This window comes from Nipponia nippon, unplaced genomic scaffold, assembly GCF_047370975.1.
Source record: "Nipponia nippon isolate SJK-2023a ecotype South Korea unplaced genomic scaffold, ASM4737097v1 scaffold_4, whole genome shotgun sequence".
NCBI lineage: Eukaryota > Metazoa > Chordata > Aves > Pelecaniformes > Threskiornithidae > Nipponia > Nipponia nippon.
In genome coordinates, this window is record NW_028262358.1 from 51,893,954 (window position 1) to 51,921,649 (window position 27,696).

Sequence of the window (27,696 nt, forward strand, 5' to 3'; positions counted from 1 at the left end):
ATGGGGATTAGCAAAGCCGCCTTTCTCTTTCTGTTCTTGCTCAGCTCAGGTAAGAGTCCTTTGCTTTCTGCTTGCCTAGGTGAGGTGGGGGCCAAACGCTTGCAAGCTCCCTTTGGTGAACGTAGGTCCCCAAATCCCTGTGTTGCCACTTAGCTGGACGATGATGGATTTGGGGCTTGTTGGCCAGCGAGAGTTGCTGTTGAACAAAGTGAGAGCTGTGGTTGCTCCAGTGTTGTGTTGGTTGGAGATGCCAGAAGAGCAAGAGCCTTGGTGTCTGCTTGGGGAACAAGTGGCTCCTTGCAAACATGCCCCATGGTCAGAAATGGGGGCATCCTTGGAAAGCAGCCGCAAAGCCTGCCTGATACAAAACTCATAGCAGTCAGTGAGATGGCTATCTCTGGTTTCAGCAGGCTTTGGATCAAATGCTAAAGCTGTTTTTACTGCCAAGCACTGCTAAGCACGGTGACCCTGATTTTCATCCTTTATGACAGCATTTTTAAAGTTTTAAAATTAAATATTTAAAACAAAATTAAAAATGGAAAAGCTCCTCTATATTCTCGCAATTTCACATTTTCTGTTGTCAACCACTTACAAGAAAATGTTCGCCTTTGTTTTCCTGGGGGCAGTAAGTAGAAATTTAGTCTTCAGTAACCTGGACCAACTTTTCCAGGAATATGTCTAGTTTTACAATTCCAAAAGAAGATAAGTGTTTCACTAAAGGTAATATATGAATTTCAAGCTCATCTACAAATTCTGTAAATAAATATTCCACATGTAATATACATTTCAATTACATTTCAATCAGATATCACATTCTCTAGTACTTTAACACTGCACATCATTATATGGCCCTTAAATTACTTTTAAAAAGTACTGTTAAAAACATATTAGACAGATAATAAAGTTATTTTTATTTGCTTATTGTTATCAGCTCTAACTCACTTTCTCCAAAAGGATAGTCCACAAAACTGTCTTAAAACTATTTTTTATGTCTTCTGGATTAGTACTGGTCAAGTCTGGAAAGATGCATACATAAAAGAAGAAATTGTTTTGCTTACATATATTTGAATATTCTGTTCATATATCTTGTATCATGTCTGGGTTTATAAAGACTTGGACTTTACCCAGAATACTACATTCCCTGCTGCATTTTTAAAACTATTGTATTATTTTTTAAGTTTACACTTTGCAATGTTTTTTCAGGCAACTAACATCACATTTTCTTTTCTGTTATCCAAGCTTCTGCCAATCTGTGCTGCCTTTTAGCTTATGCATGTCATCCAAAATCTCATGTGTTCATTCTTAAACCAACGGAAATAAATCTTTTTTATGGTCACGGAAAAGGAATGGTATCCAAAGTAGAGCTCTTTGGACAAACATATAGTTTTGAGATGAGTCAGTACAGTTTGAAAAGTAATATTTTCCTATTCTGATCCCCTGCAATTCTGGAACAGTGGCCTCAGTTAGCTTAGGAAAAAGGTCAGGAGAGGAAATACTTGTTTGCTGAGTCCATCAGGGGAAATTGATAGGCTGTTGGTGCTCCACGTAGTCCTACTGTAACAGTAAGATTAGATATGGGAGGCCTCAGTGTCAGGGATTTCTTAAGACATGTGGATTTTATAGCATTGAGCCAACTCTGCAAACAGTCACAGAAGATTGCTCTCAGGCAATTAATCATCATACTTTCATTAGTGGCCGAAATACATTTTATTTTATATGAACGCATGTCATGCAGAGGTAGGTGATGGATGACCTATATGTCATGGGAGTTAATTACACTGGAGTGATGTTGCAGTGAATTGAGCCTAATATGAGTGTTTGCATAAAAGAAAGATTCACAATGTTACCTATGAAATGCTGTACAAGATTATGAGTTGCCTGTGTCTGTCAATAATAATCTAGCTTGAAAGGTGAAATAATTAAACCATATCACTTTTGTAACTTTGTAACCTGGTGCTGGATATGGAAATAAACTTTTGTAGAAATTAGGAATGGAAACATAGAATCTTTATAGACATAAAAGGAAAAAATCAATTAGATGCCAAACTCCATTGTGAGCAACAACATTTTGGAGCTAAGTGTTAAATGTATTAGTAGGTACATCATATACATCTTATGCACATGTAGCTTTCAGATATAATACTACTAATTGATTTACTAATTTAAAATCTTGGGTTAATTTGTTGCAACAGAGATGCAGTCTGACAGATTCATTAGTAAATCTGCTCAACCCATTACAACAAAAATAACGGTGGCCATTGTAAAAGACTATCTAGTCATCTTACAATTGATGTTTCTTGCTCCAGGGCAAGACATCTTAGGACAAACTACTATTTAGTGACCAGTAAAACTGTAGCAATTGCACCATCCACATGGGAGGTCATAATCTCACATCCTCCCAATTCATGCTTCTCCAAAATTTTAATATGGATATCACTTCCCTTCATCTTTCTCTAACTGATGTTTGTTTGACACCATTTAGTCCCTCTTGCTCTTATTTCATGTTTCTTGTTCTCAGCTTCAAACCCGTACATAACGCTACTCAGAGCTGCTTCTCTACATCTCTCTTCTGCTGGTTTTTTGTATGATGTGTTCCGGTCATACAGCTGTGATTGTGTCAGGAGGCAGGAATTTCCTCAGAGTTTATCATGTTTTACCCAGAATTACACAAAATAAATGGTGCCTTCACCTGTTAATGCTACATGAAAAATGGGACTTGAAGTCACAGATCTTCTGAACTGCAGCATTCTCATTTTTAATGTCTGATTCCTTTCCTTCCCTTGTAGTGAAAGGAGATATACTGGATGACTATTTAAGAACAGATGGCGTTTGGATACTTACTCGAAATAAACAGTTTTACAAGACAAATAATGAAAAAGAATGTGCAGAGAAATGTGAAGCAGAAAGAAATTTTAGTTGCAGGTAATTTCTGTTGAATCTTAAAACTATGTCATTGTGGGTGTCTGCATAGCAGTGATATTTTCCTACTGTTGCTCAGAACCAACATTGCCATGCTGCTGCAGCTCTGCCTACAGCAGTGTCACCCATGCCTGTGCCTTTAGCTTGTGGCTTATCTATCTCCACCCATAAATTACCACAAAGTCAAGTAAAGGTTGCATTTACAATGTATTACTCATTCTATAGTAAATGCTCAAGTTCCTGCTCTTATCCAATGTTACGTGAAGAGCTGCTTCTGTCTTTTTAGCTGGATGCTGCCTTGTTTCACAAAAGAAGGGTGAGATGTTTCTAATTCATTGTAGGGAAAGGCACTAACCTGAGTAGCTAGGATGCTGTTGATAACATTTTGCCAATGCAGTAACTAGCTTCCCACACAGTAACTTGTTCACGTAGTCATACATCCTGAAAAAGTCAACCACTTTGGAGCAGTAGAAAACATCAGTCTCTTACTCAGTGTCTTGGATACTGAGTGCAGTATCTGAAAGATATAAATGGATACAAGACAGTGTTAGTAAGTTAATAATTTATAGAAAAATAATTATGAGTTGAATAATTTGAATTGAATTAAACATATTGCTTCCTATGTCAATATTGCTTCCTTCTCAATTTCAACAGGGCCTTCCTATTCACCAGGAAAAAACTACAGTGTTTAACACTGGCTGAAAATGCCAAAATGTCAGTGACGTTCAACAGCATGGATGCAGTTCTTTATGAGAAGAAAAGTATGTATATAGTAAGATGGTACACATTTGCATGTTAAGCTTGTTTTAACTGCATCCTTGCATTCTCTGCTGCAGTGCTGGGGTACGCCATTGCAGGTGGTGACAGTTTCAGTGAGGTAGGCCTGCACCATTATGAACTGGGCTGAAAGTGCCAGAGAATTTCACATATAGCATCAAGGCTCCTTATATTTGAACTTATATTTCACTCCTTAAGTCATGTATTATTGGGACAAGGCAGAATAAACATACTCCAAAGCAAAAATCATGCATTTCTCTGCCCTTTAAGTATTTACAGTCCTCTGCTTCACGGAGCTAGCAGAGTCCTTCATCATACAAATTTCCAAGACTACAGGATTATCTGCTTCTATGTACCCACTCCTCTAATTTTCTGTGTAATAATTCAGTCAAGAATTACTTGACTGAAATATTGTATTGACTTAAATTTTATTTTTTTTTAATTATAATCAAATGTTCATATTTTGTAAGCTGTTTTGTTTATGCTTAATTCTTGTTGCATGCCGGGCTCAGATAAGTGGTTTGGTTTTAAGATTTTTTTTTAATTAATTAATTAATTAATGCTTTTCTAGGTTTTGAATAGATGCTATATATCTGGAAAAAATATTTTTAACTAGACTATCTTCATAAGTTTTGTGGGAACATAGATAATGCAGTCACAAACACTAACTTCAATGAGTCTTCTGGGAAAAAGAAAGCTCCTATTACTAACTGATATGTAAGATGAGTAGCGAACATTTCATGTAAGAACATTTCAGTTTGTTTGAAAAGACAGTGATTTGCAGTGTCTTGACAATTCTGAAGCATTTGAAAGATATACAGAAAACTGAAACTGCATGAATAATCATGGTGCAAGTCCCCTTTGCCATATCAAAGTTTTAAAGAGAAAGCAGTTCATGTCCAAATTCCCAGCTAGTATAAACTGATACATTTCTGATTAATTCATTAACTTCTGTTGGAGATCTGGGCCAAACATAATAAAAAGCTAGAATGTTAACATTTAAACAGCTGTATCCTGATTCTTCTGCTACTAGACTGGATAACAGGTTGCCAGGTTCACAGCACCGGGTGCAGCTTGGTTTGTAACAGCTATCTTCAGTAAGTACTAGCTTAACCTTTAGCTGACTATCAGCCAGTGACATTTTGATCTTATGGTGCAATATGTATTCCTTGGAGCCTTCTTTCTATGTTAATCACAAGTGGATTTTCTCACCACTTTTCCTGAACTTGCAGTTTATGTTTAGCTTGGACAGATTACTAAAGCCTTAAAAGCTAGAATTTGAAGCGTACTGCTTGATTCTTGAGCGTTATTATGGTCAGCTTCCTTCTTGTTTTAAAAGGCAAAACCACTGTTACAGTTGTTTTGATCAAAAGACTTTAGCTCTACAGTCATGTCCCCCCCTGCCCCAGTAACAGACCTCACAAGGCTAAAGCCTATGGAGACCTCTTCTCCACTTTTATTTGTCACATGTTCCTCATAGACCACTGATGTATGAGTCACCAGTACAGAAGAATATTGGAGCAGGTTCAGCCAAATCATTTCTAGCACAAGTGAAATATCTATAGAAATAATGGGTGTAGCCAATGCCTCAACATTTTAAATGTGATTTTTTTTTTTTTCACTTAAGTCAAAATTGATTGGAGTTTTCCTTTGAGGTTAGAACAGGATAAAGGAGGAGTATGTGCTCTGTAAATTCCTCTGTATATGTTGAAAGAGAATAGACACATGCACAAGTCATTAATTATTAAATTGAAATTAGCCCTTCTAAGTGAATAAATAATTCTCATTGACCCTAATTATATGCTGTCACAGAGGGCCAGACAATAACTCAGGCTTAAATTGGTACAAATCAAGACAATATCCTTAACTTCATCAGGGCCCCTTTACATTGATTGCCATTGTCCAAGCTCTTCCAAACTTCTGAAATATCTGAAGGGACATATCTGATCCTCATTTCAGCAGCTAAAGACTTGATTTTATACCCAGGAGCCTTGGCCTCTCAGGAAAAGGAGAAAGCACTGCTTGGCTTCTCTTTTTTGTCCGCCTCCTCCAAAGCCATTCCCTGGAAGACAGGCCTGGTGCCTCCAGCCACAGTGTCCATCCCAGTGACCTTCCCAAATACATGTAACCTAGAAATTTAGTCAGAGCCTTCAGCTCTGCTGCTTGTACCCCCATTGGAGCCACCTTTTGCTGCAGAAAAAAAGGCCTAGCTTGGCACTTTCTTATGCTTCAGAATGGATTTGTCTTGTTTACTTTTTATCCTTAACTGAAACTGTAGGGTTAGATATGGGTCTGGTCCCCACTCTCCTCATCCTCTTGGAAGCAGAGTTTCTCCTTCCTGGCCATGACCAGGACTGAAGGAAATGTCACCACATGAGTCCACTGCAGGAGAAGACACTGTGTCTGGTTCCTCACACCAAGGGATCAGCTCATCAGCCTGTAGGTGCCTGTCATTTCAGGGGGGCCCTCATGAATGGAGGCACTTGTCCAGGTGTCAGGCCCAGGACAGAGACATCGTTACCTGCTGTCCTTCCACAGGGTGAAACTAAGTGTCCCACCTAGACACAGCGGGCAGCCACCTCTCTTGCCTTCACTGCCATCACTGTGTGGGCTGCCAGAGCAGATGCATTCATCTGCAGTCCTTCTGCAGAGTTACCAGTCCGGTGATGTGACTGGGTGACCTTTTCTGATCATTTTAAAGTAAAGGCTGGCTCTTCTCAGCTCCTATTGCAGACTGAGCAGAAATCAAGTCTCCTTAATGTTTAGCATCTATCAATGTCACTGAAAGCTGCAATCAGGCACTGCCACAGCTTGGACAGTAGGTCATTGATACTAAATCTTTTCATGTGGAAACTGTTTTCTCTTTCCCTATTTTAACCTTGTGCTAACAGTGATGGTTCTTTGAAATGACCCAACCCATATACCCAAGCTTAAGGCAGCTAGATATGAGTGGGAAAAAAGGGCATCTGCCTTACAGACTCTTCATTTTCATCTAATGAGTTATCAGGCATCATTTGCTCATCATCCAGCATTCTTACGATCTGCAGCAATTTGGGGACTGCCTGTCTCATCTTCATCTCCTGCCACCTTCTGCATTCTACGAGACCCACCTTTCACACCTGGGACACACGCTGCCTCCCTTGGCTATACCATTCAGCTCCCATGCTGCCGCTGTGGACCACACTACCTCTGCCTTCTTAGGGATATCTCTTCATGACAGTCTGCTTCAGCAGGAATTGTTTTTAGCTCTAACAGCCAGAGAACTGGTTCCTTTGTTTTTTTCAGGGGACAGTTTTACAGTGCCTGTTTTTTCAAACAGAGGATGTAGAGTCATCTTCCTTCTATTTTTCACTAGCAGGAATACAAGACTATCTCATTTCTTCTGAAACTCACAGCTACCACTGTCAACATCTTTGTGAAGTCTCTGAATAATCCAAGTGGCAGCTTTTGGTATCTGTAATGGCCCCAATCCACCTCAAACCAGAGATATTTCTCATAAGGCTGTTAAAATGCATTGTAAAAGTGAGATTCACCTTCCTAGAAGCAACCTAATTATCACAGCCAGCATCACCCAACATGAACTTGAATTTGCAAATAAGGACATTTAGTGTCCTTAAGCCTCAGAAAAGTTTTCTGTCCCCACCATGACTCCTCAGCACCAGGAAATAGCTGCTGTAAAATTCCTTTCTGCTGAGACATGATGGAATCTGTTCTGCTTGGAAGAAGCAATCTCCAGGACATTTTGTGACTCTGCCACTCCCTTAGGCTCATGATGACTGTACAGTCTCACCTATGACTGACTCAGACCTTGGAGTTCATAACAGCTACTCTGGCATCACTCTTTGCCAGAGCTTATTTTCCCTGGGACTGGATGCAAAATATCTGTACAGAACAGCTACTTTAAAGCCAAAAGGTTCATCCTGCTGTGAGTATAAGAGTTTGTCTGGCTGTGCTAGGCCATACAATGTTATGCACTCACATTTTATCCCACCACAGACACTTTGGGATCTGTACGGAGACCATACTCTGGGTTGTCCATATTTACAAAGGCTCCATGAACATATGTCTGGCAGTTAGAGTTTTATTTTCTCTATGTTAATGGCAGAATCCTGTACGAGGAATCCTCTTCTGATTACAGCCTCCTTGTTAATAGTAGGAATAATCCACAAGGCACAAATACATAGCTTTTTTAGGCTACACTCACTATATTATATTGAGTCGGATTTCTTCCCATTCACACCTCCAAGAGTGCCTTTTCTTTTGATCGTAATTAGCTTCTCAGAATTTAAGAACCATGGCCTTTTTACTAGCTCAGTGGCCATCTGGGATGCTTGCCTTCTTGTATGAGTAATAATCAACGTTTTTGCACTTGGTCACTGAAAAAATTCTTAGGAACTTGGTTAGAAACTTCTCCTTCTTTACAGAGCAGTTTCCTCAGTCAAACCTTAATTTTGTCTTGACATATAGCTTGGCTCTGGATCCCATCACTCTTTTGAGGAACACAGACTTTCAGGGGTTATAGGCCAGCACAGCAAAGTCCTGTACAAGACAGAAAAGTAAGAGAGACTTTGGGGGTCAAACGGAAAGGAGCCGTGTTACTAAAAATTCTGTCTAAGAGGGATCCAATACCAAGGTCTAAATCCATGGTGGTCTCCATGTGCCATTTGAACGGGGAAGTTACTTGCTTGTCCTCATTCCTGACCCAGCTATATGGAGCCTCCACCCCGTCTCCCTAGGTGTCAGATGAGTCTGGCTTAGCATTTAGACATGCTAAAATTGTTTAGGAGCTACCTGGCAACATCAGAAAGTCCATGGGCAAGGCTGTTCACCAGAGATGGTCATGCTGGGACTTGCTACTAGAGTACCAGTGTTGAAGCAGCAGTGACAAGACTTCTGGGCACTCCAGGAGTACCCTGACAACCAGGCAGCAGCTGCAAGAGCCCCTGTTGGTAAGACATGCAACACAGACATTTGTAGTCCCAGCCACACACTCTGATGACAGTAACAATTGCAAGGTGTCCAAAAAAGGCTCAGCTTTTCCTATCAGATTGGTCTCCTGTTCTTACTCTAACATCTCCATTTTATATTTGAGGGCTCAGGGGGATTCTTGTTGTGCAAAGAAATGGCTGGAAGGGAAATGAGGATCACTCCCCAGAATCTCCCAATAACTGGAGATTTTTCAGTGTCTGTTGCAATAAAAGCATCATCAACATGCTTTGCATTCTCTCTGCTTTGGAATCCCACTAGAAAGTACCTGGGAGTCTGAGGCTAAGAGGAATCAAAAGTGTGGGGGCCACTTATGTGACAAACATATTTTGATAACTAAAAATTCTCTGGTTTGAAGGGGTAGTTACATGATATCCATACTGAGAATGTTCTTAGGAACAATAAATCTAAAAGAATCTCCAGCTGTTGGTGAAAGGCCTTCCTTTTTATCTCAGTAGTATAGCAATATAAGCATGCATTTTATACATGTCAAAACCAATTGTAACTTGTTATATCTATTTTCTTAACTTGATTGTATTAGCTTTATAAAAATGCTTCAGGAATTTTCTTCTGTAGTTCCGTAGTAGTTGCTAACTAATTTGTTTTAAAATACCTTATTGAATCACATCTCTCTGTTTGCATGCATAAGAGGTTCAAAACATGGGTAAAGCATGGTTCATCATAAATAGATGAACTTCAGAGTTATATCTGCAGATTCTCAGTTTCACGAGATGTCACGTTGTAACACCATTGAATTAACAAAGCCAATTCCATTTCAGTTTACCTTCTACAATGTAAAAGAGGGATTGGGAAGGACTACAGAGGAATGGAAGCCAAAACTCAGAGGGGTATTCCATGCCAGAAGTGGGCAGAAAAAACACCTCACAACCCAAAGTATGGCCTTATTTATATTTGTCTTCAAGTTGTTCTGAATCTTTTCCGAGCTTCCACAACTTCATGTGTATAAACAACTTTATAGTGCATGTTACCAAAGCCAGCTGTCAGGTGACTTTTAAAGACAACTTTATCTTCATCTGTCTTGTAACTTTTGACTCTATGGGCAGAGAACTGCAATGGTCTGGGTAAGGAAAGGGTGCATTGTCAGCTAGAGAAGTGGTGTCTAAATGCCGGGTCTCTTAAGAAGATGAAATGATCCCTCTATCAACCCATGATGAAAATTTTGCTGTTGGTGATAGTGAGGCCATAATTACTCTCTTCTGTATGAGGTGTGAAAAAAAAAAAGAAGAGGTATCTGTCCAGCTCTATGACCTCCTGCCTATCACCCAGAGACAGTCAAGAAGAAACATCCAGGAAAGCGTCTGAGTGCCGAAGGGACCTGTCCTGACAGAGTTTTCTCAGGGCTGGCTGCCATTGGGCTCACTGAAGCAAGTGTGGAAGCAGAGGGCCTATTTTCTCTGATTTACGTGGGAGTTTTATCTATTTAAGAAGTTAATTTTTGTTGTTATTCTAATGAAACTTGGGTGTGCTTGTTTCAATTTTTTGTTTAAAAGCCATTTAGTCTTCTCTGGGAGGATTGCTATAGGAAGAAGCCCAGGGTCGCTTGCTTCAAAATCTCTGCAAATTAGGATCCAGCTGTGTTTGGTGAATAGTCTCTAGAAATAGTCCACTTTTAAAGTAGCTGTGTTAAGAAAAATACATGACAGAGCCACAGGCCATAGTGAGCTGATTAGATCAACTAGATGAAAGTATTAAAGACAATAATTGTCCTTCGAGACTGTCATAGTCCTTACAGGCCGTAAGCTCGCTCATCATTGGCAACTGGGACCTAGGGAGAAGCTACTAATAATGGTAGTTACGGAATGTTTTTCAGATTTCATTTACAGGTTATAACGGGGAATCCGTTTGTCTCATTTTTGCTGTGAATGAATAGAGCCCACAGCTAGCTGAGCAAGTTGGACATTTCCCTTCTGCTCCACTAAATTACTGGAATTAAAATAGAATTTTAATACTATTACAGTTATACACCTGAAAAACACCCCAATGCAGGGTTGGATGAAAACTACTGCAGAAATCCTGATGGGGATGAAAGGGGACCCTGGTGTTACACAACAGATCCTGCTACCAGATTTGATTACTGTAACATCCCAGAGTGTGAGGGCCAGGTCACGCACGCTGGAGAAGGTACATTTATTTTTCGGAGACCGAGTGTTTGAGTAGGTAATGTTATTCCTGCTATTTGTTCTTGCTTTATTATTGCAGATTGGTGTCAAATGTGAACTTAGATCAAGCTGGAACTTAAGAAGTTCTCAACACAAAGGTTGTTTTCCTAATTGGCTCCAGTTATCAAAGTAATTTTGTAAATATGGAGGAACTGAAATTTTTTAATCATTTGCTGATATTGTCCTGCTCTTACCCCTAGCAATTTATTTAATTTTAACAAGTGTAAAGATTGACCCAAGTGCTGTGTTACATACAGAACTCCAATTGCTATCAGTACATAGAGATATGTGATGAAGTCCTCCCTCCAAATTACATGTATCCCTAAAGTTTTATTCATTTGGCCAGGCTGTAATGCATGGTCTTCTGGATTCCTTCCATCATTAGCTGGAGCAAAACCCTCTTTTCCTTTCAGTGTAGTCTTCCATGAATAGATCAGGATCAGAATTCACAAGCTGGTACAAACCTTGCTTTGTTTTCATTCTACCTAGGCCCTACAGTGGAGTGCATGCAGTGTAATGGTGAAGACTACCATGGAGAAGTTTCCAGAACAGAGTCTGGGCTTGAGTGCCAGCGCTGGGATGCCCAAGAGCCTCATATGCATGGATTTACCTTGAAACAGTGAGTCAGGCTCAGCACTGAATTAATTCCCGCAGTGCCTGGGAGGCCCTGCCTGCAGACGCCCTGATTGCTACAGCCAGACATAGCTGAGTCACAGGCTTCTCTTTCATTTTCAATGTGCAGCTTTCCAGAGAAGGATCTGAAGGTGAATTATTGCCGTAATCCTGATGGTGAACTTCGTCCCTGGTGTTTCACTACCAGCCCTGCTAAACGCTGGGAATATTGCAACATTCCTCGTTGCGGTGAGTTTGATTTCCTGAGATCACTCCATAGGGTGGCTCTTCCCATTAAAATGATGCAGGAAGGGGAAAGGCAAGAAATCACAGTTCTGAGTAATGTGAAGAAATCCTTGTGAACCAGGAAAAGTGCACATTAATAAGCAGAATCACTCACTACTTTTCTGCTACATAAAATCATCTAAGGTCAGTGAGGATGCAGGTGTCACAAGGTGCAATAATGCCAGAGATGTTATAGAAACCCTAATTTGTCTTCAGCCACCTTACTTTTCAATTTACCTAAGAGGCAGGGCATTCAGGTTAAATCAGGTGGTAGTTTTCAGCTGACCTGCTAACTCATGGAAAAAAAAATGCATGTTCGACTTTACAGAAAAGAGAGGTTTTTTTAATATATTTGAAAGCACTATCTAGTTTTGTTTTTTCTTCTATTTTCTTTTCCTTTTTCTTTTTTTTTTTTTTAATCCTGTTACAGCTACACACCTGCCAGTCTCTGGCCTGGGCTCCCAGTGTCTTTCAGGGAAAGGAGAAAACTATCGAGGCAGGATAGCCATCACTGAATCGGGAAATGCCTGCCAACACTGGAATGCACAGTTTCCTCACAAACATGGCTGGATTCCTGACAGATATCCCTGCAAGTATGCTGAGCCTCATCATTTTAACAAATATGAAAGAACATAGTTATTCCTTATAGATCCAGATGCAGAGGCAAGAGTAGCACAGGTTTTCTGCAGCTATATTGATAAGTTGTTTGGTCACCTTTTGTCAGCTCTCATTACTTCTGTTCAGGTCTTGCTCTTAATTTTTTTCAGCATTCCTTTTTTTACCAGCTGCTTTATTCTCATGTACTTGTCTCATCTGTCTCCTCCACATCCCACTGCAGAGTTATAACTATTTACGACTTTTATGTTAAAAATCCCCTGGCTGCGTTTTGGCACACTTTCAGTGCATTACTCTTCTGAAGAGCGATGCTCCAAGATCCAAGATGCTCCAATACATCCTCGTGCTCCAAGGTCAGAGAAGCTGGGTTTGTAGAGCGTTATCAATGGGCAAGGGTAGCTGAGACTGACCAGCCTTTTAGCTCTGTATTTTGATCCTGTGGGTTCTGAAATGGATCCTGCAAGTTTTCCTGGGCATGTGAAACCCTGTCCATTATCACAGGGCAGAGAGCAGTGTGCACCAGTGCTCATATGCACATGCTGCCAGGATCAGTCTGTGACATCCAGCCTCACCTGGTTCTTACCATAGCAGTCAGGTACACCGATGGCTTGTGTTTTGAAGTCAGCTTTTACTGCCATGTCTTGGCCTCAGAAACAAGAGCAGAAAATGTAAGCATTGGAAAAGTTCTTCATATATCATCAGCATTTAGACTATAAATTCAAAGGCTGTTGATTAGTCCCAAAATAATGGTCCTCCAAAAAGAATAAATGTAACTACTCAACTGAGTTCTGCATGCAGTAGTTGTTAATAGTCTTGCACACAACTCTTCTGGATTTCCATGAGTAGTTTAAAGCCGGTGTTTGTGTTTCAGGGCCTTAGAGGAAAACTACTGTAGAAACCCTGATGGAGAGAAGAGGCCTTGGTGCTACACCATCAACAGCAGTGTTCGGTGGGAATATTGTGCAATTCCCCGCTGTGATGGGACAGATCAAGTGATTGCTGGTATGAGTAGTGGAATGTACTTGAGAGAAGGACTTTAAAGCAGTAAGAGACTTAGTGTTTCTCATTGTAAATGTGTCAAATCTTTTTTCACTCACTTTGTCACTGTTGTTAATGCAGTTTTTCTGCTTGGCATATTACAAAACCTGCCAAATATTGGACTTTCAATGCCTAAGGAAGTGTAGTGAAGGAGGTAAATCACCGGCTGACCCAACAGAAGAATTGCAGGATGAGAGAGTTTTACTTTTTTATATTGCTTTTTTCCCCAAATGTAGGGCATTTTTAGCAAGTTAACTGAGAAATGAAAAATAAGTTTAGACGGATAAAAAAGTGCTAAATAAAAGGAAGTCCCATTTTTTTAAAGTAACCATGAAAGAGAGGACAGGATCTTCCAAAGTAATAACAATCTCATCCGAAACACCCATTCATTTAAGCACAAAAAATAACAAGAAAGTCTTAGTGCAATCAAAAGGATAATAGAGAGATTAAAGTTTAGCATAATGTCCATTTTAGAAATATATCAGGGGCAAAATTACTAGCATCTAATCTTTGAGGTTTTTTCATGGGAACTTTTCAATCTTTAATTAAAACATGCTCACATATACCAAAATGAAACTGAGAGATGAATCTTCCACTGAAGAGCATCTGATGTATGAGGATAATCTGTGAAAGTTTTCTAAATATCTTTGGAAATGCCCTTCTGCTTTTCATGCTGGCCGTGATGCTCTCACTGGATGCTGTCTGTATAAATGAGTCATTCATTTTTGTCATCCTGTGTGTCTGATGCTTACTTGTGCCTACTGAGTAAGAACATAAAATGGTGACGCAAATGACCAGTTTCTGTTGTTTTCTGCAGATGTGCCTGTGCAGGTTCCCCAGTCAGAGGAGTGTTACCGAGGTAAAGGACAGAGTTATCGTGGCACAACTTCCATCACTGCATCGGGAAAGAAATGCCAGGCCTGGAACTCCATGTTCCCACACAGGCATGAAAAAACCCCGGACAGATTCCCAAATGCGTATGTTTATCTCAACTTTTCTTGGGTTATCTGACAATGACCATTGCCAATTGTATTAGCTTTGCACAACTGTGCTTTAAAACAATGCCAGGGAATGTATCTATAAAAGAGATTTCTTCTAAGATGCGGAAACATTTTCTGTTAGTCTCATTTTTAAAAACTGTGTTTTCTTGTTATTTAAATTCTGAGTAAAATACAGCTGTGTCCCTTTACACTTAAATCTGAGCTTCTGTAACCAGCACTGGGAGACTTGTATCCATAGTCTGGGCATCTGCTGAAATATGCATTTTGTTTATGAATTTGAGACCTTTGTGGTGGCCTTTCTACTTATTTTATCTGGGGAGAACACAGCATTTATGCTGCAAAACACACAGTCAGATATATTACGATTAGAACTACCATTTAAATGTTCTTTGTAGTTGGAACTGAGCACCCAGTTATACGAGTGCACTTGTATCACAGCCATAAATGTGTTTGCTGGTAATAGGATATCTGGCAAGAAGTGAAAAATTAATAAATGTATTTATCTCTACATAGTACAGATCCACATCTTTTTGGCAAGATATTCCTGTGATTACTTTCAGTCTTATGCAACATGACTATTGTACTTATTTTTGCAGGGATTTGAGGGACAACTATTGTAGAAACCCAGATGGTGATAACAGACCATGGTGTTTCACCACTGACCCCAACACGACATGGGAGTACTGCAATCTCAAGAGGTGTGATGATCACACACAAAAGCCTGCACCAAATGACCCCCCTGCAACGACGGTACAAAACGTTGGCCTGACTACACTCACCACATCTGGTAACAGCTGGCTATAAATGTCGCCTCCTGTAGAGTTTGTGGGCAAAGGAAACAGTAATCTACCAAAATTATTCTTGAGTGGTGCTACAACATAACAGTCACATCCGTCCTCCAGCTTTCAGATCTGTACTGTTGAATTTTGCAGCAAGTGCTCCTTAGTCAGTTCATATCCTGTGGCCTGTATCATTTTACAGTGCATTCTGTAGGATATCTTTTTCATTTAGGGGAACAAGAGGAAAATAGACAAAATTTCCAGTGTTTCTGTAGCTGTGTACTATTGAAATATGATTACAGTGAATGTTGTTGTTATAGGAATTTTGCTGATGCTGTGCTTTATGTTTTCAGGAGGTTGACTTTAGCTTGTTGTATTGCTCATAGGCAACCATGTTTTGCAAAATGTAGGCACCAAGAGAAACAGGTTTTTGCTCTATCCTGCTTCATTGCTTCCTCAATTAATAGCCCATGTTGGTCAAAGTAGTGTGACTTTTCTGAATGTATAGTAGAGCTTTCCACAGGTTATTGACTTTGCAAAGGAAGGTAGCAGGGCTGGATAAAAGATACATTCCTAAATGGAGCTGTGTACTCTTACTCATGGGCAGCAGAAGAAAATACCTGAAGCAATGTCCTCAGAAGCAGCAATGGCTCTCTCAGTATAACAGGCTGCTAACTCTGAAATACGCTTCTCTCATGGAAGGTGTTTACTGATACCAACTTGCCAAAAATCTTGGAGCCTTTTCAGATATTTGCAATATATTACAGAAAATGTTTAGCCTGAAGTTCCTTGAATTTTTTTCCAATTCAGTCAGTCTGTAAACCCAGGAAGACATCCTTGACAGACTGAGAGATGACATCACAGGGTACCTTTTTGTCTTTCTTTCTGCTATAGACACTAGACAGTGTGCAAGTCCTAACGGTACTTAATATGCCTTGTTTCTGCTTACCACATACAGATTCAGCAGCTAACAATCATTTCCTTTTCCTCTTTTTTCACAGACTGCATTAATGGTAATGGTAAAGACTATCGCGGCACAGTAGCAAAAACTGGAAGGGGCAGGACTTGTCAAGAGTGGAGTTCTCAGAAACCTCATAGCCACAAATATTTCACTCCTGTGACTCATCCAAGAGCAGGCCTGGATAAAAATGTAAACAGCTGCTAATGCCATTGGTGTCATTGAACATTGTCTCCATTCTCTATGACCCCTCAGTAAACACTTCATGTTCAGTCTTTATAGACCAGGTTAAGCGTATCTGGAAGTCATCATGTTGATAGTCCAGACCTGTAATAGCGTTGAAGAGGGAAGGATGCATTTTACATTACCTAGGATATTAGTACTTCAAGCACAGAGGTACACCATGCTGACAGGCAAGCAGCGCAAAAGAAAACATACAGCGCTTCCCTGATTTCTGCAAACCCCAAAGCAATGCCTTTTGCTGTTTGTCACAAACTAAGCAGGCTTCTGGCAAATTCTTGGAGCTGACCTAACTTGCGCTTACCGACTTTAGGGGAAGAAGGATTAGGCCAACAATAAATGTTTTAGTGCAAAGTACTTAGTCATCCTACACCAAACTTTACTTTTCATGAGGTCTTAAAAAGCACTAGAGCTACGATGACTCTTGGTGGATGAATAAAATGATAGCAATTTTATCATATTTTTCTAATTCCACCTGATGGTTTTGAGACACAAGAAAGAAAGAATTTTGTGATCAGAGGAAATAGAAAACATTTAACATCCAGTGGAAAAGTATTTGGGGGAAATAATTCAAAGTTTTAGTTTAAAACTTTTTAAAAACCATGCACTTCTTCATTCTGTGGCTAACATATAGAGTCTTCATTCTCTGTTTTTGTAATTATTACAGTATTGCAGGAACCCTGATGGAGATGTAAATGGTGTTTGGTGCTTCACAACAGACCCAGAAAAAAAATGGGAGTACTGTGAAATCCCACGCTGCTGTAATTATCCTTAAAGACTTTTCTGTCCTCCCTTTCTACAACTTGTTATGATAGTTACAAAATGTTTTCAATCCAACCATAAAAAACTGCAGTAGGCAGTAGCTTTAGATTTGGATTTAGGTTTGTACGGAAGTTTGACACAAACAGGCACCTGTAACAGTCAGCCAAAGTTGAGATAACCTGGTGCCAAGAATCATCGGTAAGATTTCATAGATAACAATCTGTGTGCTCTTTATCTAAGCTAAGCACTCAGAGTGGCTAGCTGAATTTGAAATATCCAGTGAAGCTGTGAAGAGAGGTATTCCTTCCCTGGGCTCCTCAAACACAGGAGAGGATTTCCTTGATGTTCATGCTAGGCTTTCCAGGCACTTTGTGGCAAGACTAACACCTCGACAATCTGCTCGTACACCTTTCCTGTTAGTGGGGAGCACCAGAGAAGACATCCTTTGAAACCTTTTTCATCCTTTGCTGACTTAATTTTTATTCTGATCTGGATGTTAAAATGATCTGTCCCTAGATATTTTGCCTTTCTTCTGGGGTAGGGAGTGAATTTGGTCCTGGATATTTTATGCAGTTTCCTTAGTTCTTTTTTTCTATTTTGGAATAGTAATCAGTACACTGAGCAAACGTAGAGTTTGCTGAAAAATTCAACAGCAAAAGAGATTTTACCTTCTGTGGTGCCATGGCAGTGGGCATCAATAACAGCTGTAATTTACTGGGAGAACTGCTTGGCACAGCTGCCAGTCATCTCATTTGCTCTGCTCTTCCCTTCCTTGCCTGCATTTTGACAGATTTTGTTTTTTTTATTATGTCTGGCAGGGATATGGCAAATCTATTTCATCTTCATCTCATGTATTATTTTTACTACAGTAACACCTAGAGGCCAGGTCCCTGCTCTGTTGGAAAATGTAGCAATACAAAATAGTGAAGAGTGGTCACTCCCTCAGGAGTATGTGATATTCTTCATGCTGGCCATCTAATGTGTTCCTCTAAGCAGCAATGCATTATCATTGTACACATCAATTTTGTCAACCAGACCTAAGAGCTGTGCAGGCAAAAAGAGTAAGGAATGGTATACAAACAACACATACCACAGCTGTAAAAACCTGCTCCCTGAAACTGCTGGGGTGGAGCTTCACTTTGAGATCTGATCTCTTTTCAAAGCAGCCTTTGAATACTAGATTTTTAAACTAAGGTGTAGGGGAACCTTACAGTCTCTTGCCTTTGATTACCTTATCAATTGTCTCATACTGGAACTAACAAATTTAACATCCATAGCACCATATGCAGCTCTGGAAAGAGTTACTTGGGTCCTTACTGATCACCTAAGCTCAATATATTTAAAAAAGTTCAGAGAGATTTGGATTAACAAGAAAGCAGAGTGAGCAGTGTGAGGTCAAAATTGGAATATTTTATGACAAGGGGATACTGACTCAATTTTATTTATAATATAGGGATTGGTTTGAACTCAACCAAGGTGTAGACTATGTAATGTTTTAAGGAATTTAGAAATTGTTATTATTGTCTGGGCAATAAACTCTTCCACTTTCTTTAGCTCTCTTTTTCCTTCAACTTCCTTATAGATTTTCTTTTGGGGGTGGGGCTTATTGTAGTTTTACTTATGTTAGCTGTCTACATCCAAGTAATTGACATAGTTAACAATTTTTTCCAGGTAAATTAATATTTTGTCATGTCAAATGTGGTATATTAGCCCCAGGTTTAAAAGCTCAAAGTAATGATAATATAATGGAGTCTAAAAGTTCTGGTTGTTTCTTTACCCTTAGATTCTATTAACCAACGTAAAAAGTGAAAGCCTAAGGAAGATAAAAAAAAAGTCTTATGCCTTTTTCTTTTCATCTGATTGCACTGTGGATGGCATTACAGAACTGCTTTAAATTTCTCCATTGTAGCTTTTTTTATTCTGTAGCTTCTTCTGAGCATGACTGTGGAAAAGTCCCAATGAGGACTGAGCGAGCCTGTGAGCAATATAACATGTGCGTTGCATCTCCAGGGTCTTGGCCTTGGCACGTCAGCCTGAGGATGAGGTACTGGTATTCCAGACTGTATCACCATCTGTGGGCACCATGGTTTCACAGGGAACGGGCATTAGGAAGAGACTGACAGGAAAAAATGCATATGCTTCTGGAGACTGGCCTTGGTTTCTATATAAAATGCCTTATCATGTAAAATAAACTTTTTTTTTTCTAATCATAATATCCACAGATAGCTACTTATTGGGTCATTAATCCCAAACTCCCCACTTTCTCCTGAATCTCTAGAGGGCAAACTTGAATTGCAGACATTAAGTACACCTTTATTTACTGAAATGGGGAAGGAATAATTCCCACTGAGGATAGTGACAGTTAATTGCATTCTGCAGTGGGAGATCTAAGCCCAGGAATATAGCCACCAACCTGCAATGTGTATGAATGGATTTTAATCATCCTATTTCACCCAGTCTCCAATCTGGTTCAAATGTAAATTGATGCTGTGACCACCCTAGTTTTGTTAGAAGCCATAGGAAGTCCATCATCTCTCAGTATAAAAAAATGATTATGCATAGCATTTCCACAGTCACAGTGAGAGTGGCTGAACAGCAGATGAAAAGGTGCTTGCAGAAAGGTTAATGAAAATTTCTACAGAGTTATTGACAATCACCATAATAAATACTACCCCAAGAAAAGTTAAAAGTCAGTAAGATTTATTTAAAGAACTAGTCCAAAGCAACCCCACAAATCAGAAGGATGTCTCCTTTTATTTATTGCTAATGAGGAGAAACCCATTACATCACAAGTGACATTATTAGGAAATGTAATTATTTTTATTAAATTCCTGAAAGCAAGAATGCCCTGTTGCAAAAATTTCACTTGGATGTCAAATTTCTTTTCATGTCTTTCATGTTCTGGAGCAAATAAAGCTTGTCCTTTGAAAATCTGCATTTGATTTCTCTTGCCATTGGCAAAAGCAAACTATGACTGGTAAAAGTTTTGAATAAGGGCCATATTGCTAGTTTGTTAATATTTCCCATTGTGCACAGCATAGATGGTGGAGAATTGACTATGCAGTCTTAAATGAATGTGATTGTCTTCTCTATTCTAGTACCAATGTGCACCATTGCGCGGGCACTCTGATACATCCACAGTGGGTCCTTACTGCAGCTCGGTGCTTGCAAGAGTGAGTATCTGCTAGGATGAGTGACAGGCATTTCCTAGATCTGTATCAGAAAATCAACAGAGGAGCAAGAGGTACCCAATGAGGCCCTTTCTTGACTCCTTATTTCCTATCTTTCTTGCCAGCAAGCTGATTTTTGTCTTCTGCTCCTGTCTTAGTCAAACAGCAGCAGAGGACAGCAGAGGTTACTTCTGTCCTCTGCCTTCTCCACCACACCAAAGCATGTCAAAAAGGGTGCTTATGATGTGCTGGTGATGATTGCACTTGGAAAAACTGTGGCTAGCAGCTGACCCTTAGGGTTTTAGGAGTTGTGAACACTGCAAGAAGGTGCCACATTATTTACAGCCCATGGGATTTTTCCATTATCATAAAAATCAAACTGTCTAAAAATCCCTACATTTTCCTCTTCCCCAAGAATAAATGCAGGCATCTATGGTCAGAAGCAGCAGCCTGACCATCTTGTTAATTGGAATTCTCCAGAGAAATCAGTGAATTTTGTAAGTGACATTCCTGTTTACAAGTATGGATGTATAATCTCACTGTTGTCATTTCTTTCAGGTCAACAGAGCCTTCTTCCTATAGGGTTTTTCTTGGGATACAGAATCTCAATGCAGCAGAGCCATCCCTGCAAATCCAAAGTGTTCAGAAAGTATTAAAGGAACCAAGTGGAGCAGACATTGCTTTGCTGAAGTTGAACAGGTACCATTTCAGTCCAAAGTTTTCCACCCCTAACACCTTTACTCTGAAGTCATGAGTTAGCTTAGCCTGGAGTTAGCTCTCAGGGGTGGTTGTAGGATGGTATGAGAAAGTGTGAGAGTCCCTTTGAGTGTTAGTATAGGCATCTGTTCAAGGGTAAACCCTGAGCATCTCTCCTGCTGAATGCCCCCACTGGCAGAAGCCATGTGAGCTTCTTACACAGTTTGGGAAGGACAAGGACCAGTTAGGATGGAAGGGATTGCCACCCACTAAGTGGCAGCTCCACTGAAGCAGGGAGGGTGGAGGCAAACCAAAGCGGAGTTGTGTCTGGAGGATCTGCTTGGAGGTTTTTCCTTGGTCAGCCCTGAGGGTTGTGAGCTCCAACTGAAGTTTTGGCCAAGAGTCACCACAGCTTCTGCATGGAGCAAGTAGAAGGGTCCAGTTTCCCTGGCAGTGCTCCAGGCCAGGACACATCCATGTTTCATGAGCTGCAGACTTGGCCGACAACTCAGTAAAACCAGATCCTGCTTGTGGTATAGTGAAAAATCCTATGCATAACTGTAATTGCCTGAAGCCCTCTTCTGTGTCTTGCTTAGATGTCTGAGCAGCCTGCTCTGAAATGTGTGCAGTTATTTCAGTGTTATTTTTTCCCTTTTGAAATCCTCCTGAAACTTTTCTACTTACTCATTGGTTTCCCTCTTGTTCTTACACTCACCACACATGGATTAAAGATCATGAAATCTCATGTTTGACTTGAGAGGACATCTTTTTAAAAATTCTCCATACAGCTTTAATGAACTTAGAACAATTTCTCTTCCATTTCAACTCAGTTTCTCTGGTGCTTGATTAATCAAAATCCCACTGACTTCAGGTGAGTAGAAGGAACTCATGCTCCACCAGTTTTACTCTTGCTAGTGCTTCTAACTATGTTATTCAATTCCTCTTTCATGGGGTGCTCTATGCACATTTGCACTGTAGATGGATGCATGCTGTAGCGCTGTAGTCAGTTTTGCATCAGCAGCACTCACCATCTGAGCACATTCTGCATGTGAGATGCCATGAATAGCAGATATGAAGATCATATCCCTCAGTTTCTGGCTTAGATCAACTTTGCTTGTTTTCAGCTTCATTAAATTCCTTCTTTACATTTGTCCTCGGCTTTCTTTGTGGACATTACTATTTCCAGATCTTCACTGTCTGTTCGTAAAACAGATCACCCAAGAAAATATGATGTGAGAAGATTGGTTGCTACTCCTACACCTGAATTTTGTGGCAATATACAAGACTTGTCAGAGAACTGATGCAGGTCTGTGAAGATCTTGAGCAAAATCATACTAAAGGAGGGCTGATCTATTGAGGAGGACCCCTGGTTTCAGTAGAAGTCTAGTCCCAGATGAATTGTGTGCCATGCTCCTGAGCAGATGTGTGCTGTCTGGGACTTTATACTTCCATTTCAATGTCATGTCATCCATAGTCAGGTATATCTTCTGAGGTCTTGTTCCCTGCTCTCCTGTTCATTTACCTGCCCAGACATCAGGGGCCTCTGAGAAGGTGCCAGTGTCCACCTTGTCCATCCCATTTGAAGGCCAGTCCCTTGTGTGCCAACAGGTTTTTTAGGTGTTGTCTCATCTTAGGATGGATGTAGAATGTCCTTGGTGGAGAATAGGAGCATAGGTAGAAACAAAGTTAACTTCTTGATGTTGGCGAAGCAGAAGCTGCAATGTTCTGTTGCTGTAGCTTGAAAATGTTTGCCTGGCTACTGTCACACCAGGAGGCCAGACAGGAGCCAGAGTTGCTGTGAGGGCCATACTACAAGTGGAATTAGACCTGAGGTGCTTAATATAACCTTGAAGATAAAGGTCCTAGAGGATCAGCACTAGCAACCTAGAGAAACCTGGAAACCAAGAAACCCCCCCGCCAACCTGAGCTTTCTCACCTTTATCTCCTCTTGATTACCAATTTTCAGGAATTCTTTCGATAAAAATGGACTTTATTGAGAAGTGAATGAACTAATTTTGGAAGCTGCAGAACTGATTTTCATTATTATAGGGAAAAGAACTGATGCAGAATTAATTTCATGGAACTATGTGAGAGTGGAGGTTTGAGATCACCATCTTGGACTTCAGAGGGCTGGAGAATAGAGTTCAAAATGAGGATGATGGCATTGGTACAAGTGTAGCTTCAGCACAGGAGCTTGTTAACCTCTCCTGCCCTCCTGGACTGCTGTGTTCATGTTTCATTCAGATTTTTGTGTTGGAGAGATCTTTATTTGAAGATGGGTCAGAGTCAGTTCCCTTTGGTCTCCAGTTCTCTTGAATGTTCTTGGGGCTCATGGCCCTGGCATGGCCTGATTAGGAAGAGGGGGATTTGTTAATTCCCTCTAATTGGACATTGGCAACCTCGCTAGCTATCGCATCACATACTTTGCAAATCATTCTGGGCCTGAAAAGGGATTAGAAATGTTCATTTTACCCTGACTGAACATCTGGAGTTCATTCAGGTCATTTTCCTCTTTTTCACAATCAGAACTAACCTTCACAGGGTAGGTTCCTGAAAGTGGTAGATCTCATTAAACAGCTTGTTCAGACGTACTTTCACTGTACCAAAACTGTTTGCACTTGTCTGACTCCCAGGGCATTATACATTCCACAAGCCACATCATCTTTTCACATCTACATCTGAAAGTCAATAAGGGATCAGATAGTCCAAATCAAAGACCTCCCTATGCAATGTTTTCATCTTCTGCAGAACTGCTTCCCAGGGCCATGTCCACTCCACATTGAGCTTTATGCCAGTGCTGAAGCCTCCAGGCACAATGTCGCGATGAGGAAGAGTTTTATTTTGGTATTTACTGAGGTGCTAGAATTAGTAATGTGCGAAATACTGCATGATGTCACCCACAGTTATATCACTCATGTAACCAGAGGAGAAAGGAATTTTCTGCATCTCCAGCTGTGTCTGCTTATTTACTCATTCATCCACCCTTCCCTCCTGTGAAGCCCATGAAAATGTCCATGACCTCTCAGACAGGGAGGATCTGAGAGAAGTCAGGCTCACACCACCTGCAAGGGTCACTAGGGGCTAGGCTTGAGCTTGTGCATGTTCCTATACACACCGCAGGGGTAACCAGAGATCAGTGCTCTAGCGCTATGCTGCAAACACACTCGCGCTGTGACTGTGCCCACAAACACATCCCAGAGACTATCATTTCCTGTAAGTAACCTCTTTTTTCACTAAGTGACTAGGCACCATCTCACAACCATCTATACGGTTTTAAGGCACCATCAGCTTCTCCACCCTTCCCACACCATTTCCCTGCAGAGCCTCCTGAGTATGAAGACTGAACAAGCTGATGGTAATTTTTCTAAGGATTTTTTAATTATTCTTTGTTTGTTTTCCAGTCCTGTAACAATTACCAACCACGTAAAACCAGTTTGTTTGCCTGAAACCAGTCTGATGGTAGAAAGAAACACAGTATGTTTTCTAACTGCCTGGGGAAAAACAAGAGGTAAAGCATATTCGGTGCAGTTGAAAACTTAGGCAGGTTTTCAAATCCTGTCCCAAAATATGTGCACTCATGGACCTGAGCACATTTTACTTAAGATTTAACTAAGTCAGAGGTCACCAAGCAACATTATTATTTTATTTGTTTGTCTCAGAGCTTGATTTTCCCCCCCCTCATTTTTCCCCTTCTGAGATAAGATGGCATCCCTGGAACTGTGAAGCCTTTGAGTCAGAGCTTGCTCAGATCCAGCCACCTTTGGGGCATGGGCAAAATGAGTTCAAGCTGAAGGTTTTTAATGTCAGTAAAACCCTTACCTGAATTTCGTTCACAGTCTAGCATTAAAAACTGACCTATGTGGTCTCCTGCTGCCCACCTCTCACTCCAGCTGTGCTGAGGGTTGAGAATACCCAGTCCTCTTTGACCCACTTTTGCTGCAGCAGGAGGCAATTCCTCATCCCTGCGGCTTCCAGCAGTGATGCTGGCATCTGCCCTCATTCAATCCTGGCTCCCACGTACACACTTTTGGCCTTGCTGAGCTACACGTAAGGGATGCCCTTCCCACCCCATTTGCCAGACAGCACCTTATTAATACTCCACCTGTAAAACAAAGCCAATGGATTCTTCTATGTGTGCGCGTCCACAGAATTATTGAAAAAAAAAAAATGGAACAGAACATGTCCCTGTCTCTGAGTTTCACCATAAAAACCTTCCACATAGATTGCAGTACCCTTTTCCCCTTCTTGGGTCATTTAGCTGCAAAATTGATGCTATGAAAATGTTTAAGAATAATCACTCTACTATTAGTGTAACTGATCAGCAGTATCAAGAAACACTTCTCCCCAGCATAGACAGTATTTACTGGCTGTCCTCTCATCTTTTTTCCCTTTTTTACTTTGCATTTTTTTCTTTTTTGTTCAGCTTGCCACACGGTGGCAGCTGCTTCCCATTTTCTAGTGATCACAGCCACAAAAAAATAGTACAGGCAAGATTTCTCCTGGAAGTGCATTAGGATGGAAAAATCAACAGATTATTGGTGCATTTAGGCAGCGGGAAATAAGGTCCTGCTATGTCATGCAACTAGTTCATGAAAGCAGCAGGGGAGCTCCCCATGTAAATAATCTGTGTTTTGGGAAAATTCAACCTTGGATTCAGGAAAATTCCCCTTATCTAGAAAACACTATCTTTAGGCTTGAAAGATTTCAAATAATGTAAAGTAAATCCAGGCTAACATTTTTTCCCCCTGAAACAAGCCATTGCTACTGCACCATAATGAAAGCCTACAAACCAACAGAATGGCTCAGAATACTAAGCATTTGTATTTTTTTATTTTGTAACACCTCTGTTTGTTGAGGGTAAGTATGATCCAAGTACAAAAAAACTGAAAGATTTAATAAGGTCCTTCAAGGAGCTCAGAGACTATAGTAGAGCTGGGGATGGATCCCATTCCTTCCATTACTGAGGTTTCACTGGAGCACAATGCCCAGCCTACCATTTATAACTGTTACATTTTCTTGGTTGTTCTTAAAGGTACCGGTACAGACAACACATTAAAAGACGTTGAATTCCCCGTGCTTGAAAATAGAATATGTAATCGCCCTGAATTTCTGAATGGAAGTGTCAAAAACCATGAATTTTGTGGTGGATTTACTTTTGGAAGCATAGGTAACTGTGAGGTAAGAATAGCTTTGAGTGTAAGCAGATTAAATGACAATTTGTACTTTCAAGGCTCAGAAGTAGCTTCAGCAATTCAAGGCTTCTGCATGAAGCATAAGAACTGAAGTATACATAGCACTTTTTCTTCACTTACACAATCAACCAGAGTAGCAGGGATATTGTGCAGGGTAATTTTGCCTCTTTTTCAGAACTGCATGCTGATGTATCCTACTCATAGTAGCCTACCGTTGTGAATACCCCATCCCACCTGAAATAAAGCCTGTGGTATACTACCTGGACTTCCCTTTGTTCCTAGAGACAGAGGGGAAACTAGTGACTGTTTCTGGTGCAGCCTGGAGTTGTACCACATCTTTAATCCCTTGATTAAATAAAGCTTGAAGTGCCTCCAGTTTTCTAATTTTCACAAATGTATGAAAAGACTTTTAAAAGGTGATTTTCTTAATGGAGGGTATTGCGTTGGGAGCTTTTCAATAAAAAGCTGGTAGCTACTTGTTGACAGAGTCAGAAAGCAAATGCTGGTCTGTCTGAGCAGGTATTCAAGACTGCCAGTGCAAATGATGTCTTTGAGAGCGTGGACAGTGCATTCATTGACACGCACACAAATCACCGAACATAGGTATTCATCTCCTGCCATGGCTGGATTTTAAGAAACAGCATTATAACAATTATATTCATTTTGTCCAGGATCAAGCAGGTCAGAGGATGTGGAAAACTTCCTTTTTGTGTGTAATTGGCTTCACAGTCATCTGGGGATGTTCCCACATCCATGATTGGTGGTTGGGTCTCTCTTCTTCAGACCAGAAGAATGGCCTGGATGCTTGGAAACAACTTTTTTTTCCCCCCATTTTTTTACTGCAGCAGGTCTAATAAAACACTCTCCCTCTCTCTACAACCCTTGCCTCAGTCATATTTTGAGGCCTTCAGAGTTACCACAATATTATTCCTGCCAGTATTTTGCTGTTTGCATGTCTAGTGTCTCCATCACTAAAGGAGTCACCTTATTCTCTCCTCTCCTCCCTAGGCTGAAGTTGGAGGACCTCTGGTCTGCCAAGATAAGGACAGATTTGTCCAATATGGAGTCACCTCTTGGGGACTGGACTGTACCCAGCCATCAAAGCCTGTTTTTGTCCGAATTCCTAGTTTTGTTTCTTGGATCAAGAATGCAATGGTTGCCCACTGAATCTGGATGCAGGCTAGCTTTTCTGGAAAGCAGTCCCTGTGCCAGAAACAGCATTCCAAATATGGTTTTAAAATTGTAATAATTCATAAGAATCTTGAATAAATATCATTACTGGCTGAGCATAAGTAGTAATTGCAATGCAATAGCCAAGTTGAATGATTATTACTGGGTAAGTCAACCATGCTGTATGTGGCAGCAGCTGTAAGGTTCCTACTTCACCCCTCTCTTTTGAGAGAGACGTGCTCCAGCTCATGAAAGTGGCTTCCTCTTTGTTCAGACACCTGCTTTTCTTCTCCGTACATGCAAGCAGCTGGCCTGT

The 27,696-nt window shown here is 40.5% G+C and overlaps 1 protein-coding gene across 3 annotated transcripts; it reads left to right on the forward strand.

Moving 5' to 3' along the window:
- LOC104018086 (plasminogen) lies at nucleotides 1-27,377 on the forward strand. 3 transcript variants are annotated; one of them, XM_087774437.1, is made up of 19 exons: nucleotides 1-55; nucleotides 2,793-2,922; nucleotides 3,574-3,680; nucleotides 9,462-9,576; nucleotides 10,661-10,824; nucleotides 11,352-11,481; nucleotides 11,605-11,723; nucleotides 12,190-12,352; nucleotides 13,246-13,376; nucleotides 14,230-14,389; nucleotides 15,010-15,200; nucleotides 16,194-16,342; nucleotides 17,058-17,151; nucleotides 19,079-19,196; nucleotides 20,251-20,325; nucleotides 20,881-21,021; nucleotides 24,420-24,526; nucleotides 26,051-26,196; nucleotides 27,219-27,377. In XM_087774437.1, the coding sequence occupies exons 1-19, from the start codon at nucleotides 1-3 to the stop codon at nucleotides 27,375-27,377; spliced, it is 2,454 nt and encodes an 817-aa protein (XP_087630563.1). The 3 variants fall into 3 exon arrangements, with proteins under 3 accessions (XP_087630563.1, XP_009469469.1, XP_087630564.1); XM_009471194.1 differs by having other exon boundaries at nucleotides 1-49; nucleotides 2,787-2,922; XM_087774438.1 differs by having other exon boundaries at nucleotides 1-49; nucleotides 2,787-2,922; nucleotides 10,661-10,800; ... (1 more) ...; nucleotides 13,246-13,382; nucleotides 15,010-15,176.
- The last annotated feature ends 319 nt before the right edge of the window (nucleotides 27,378-27,696 follow it).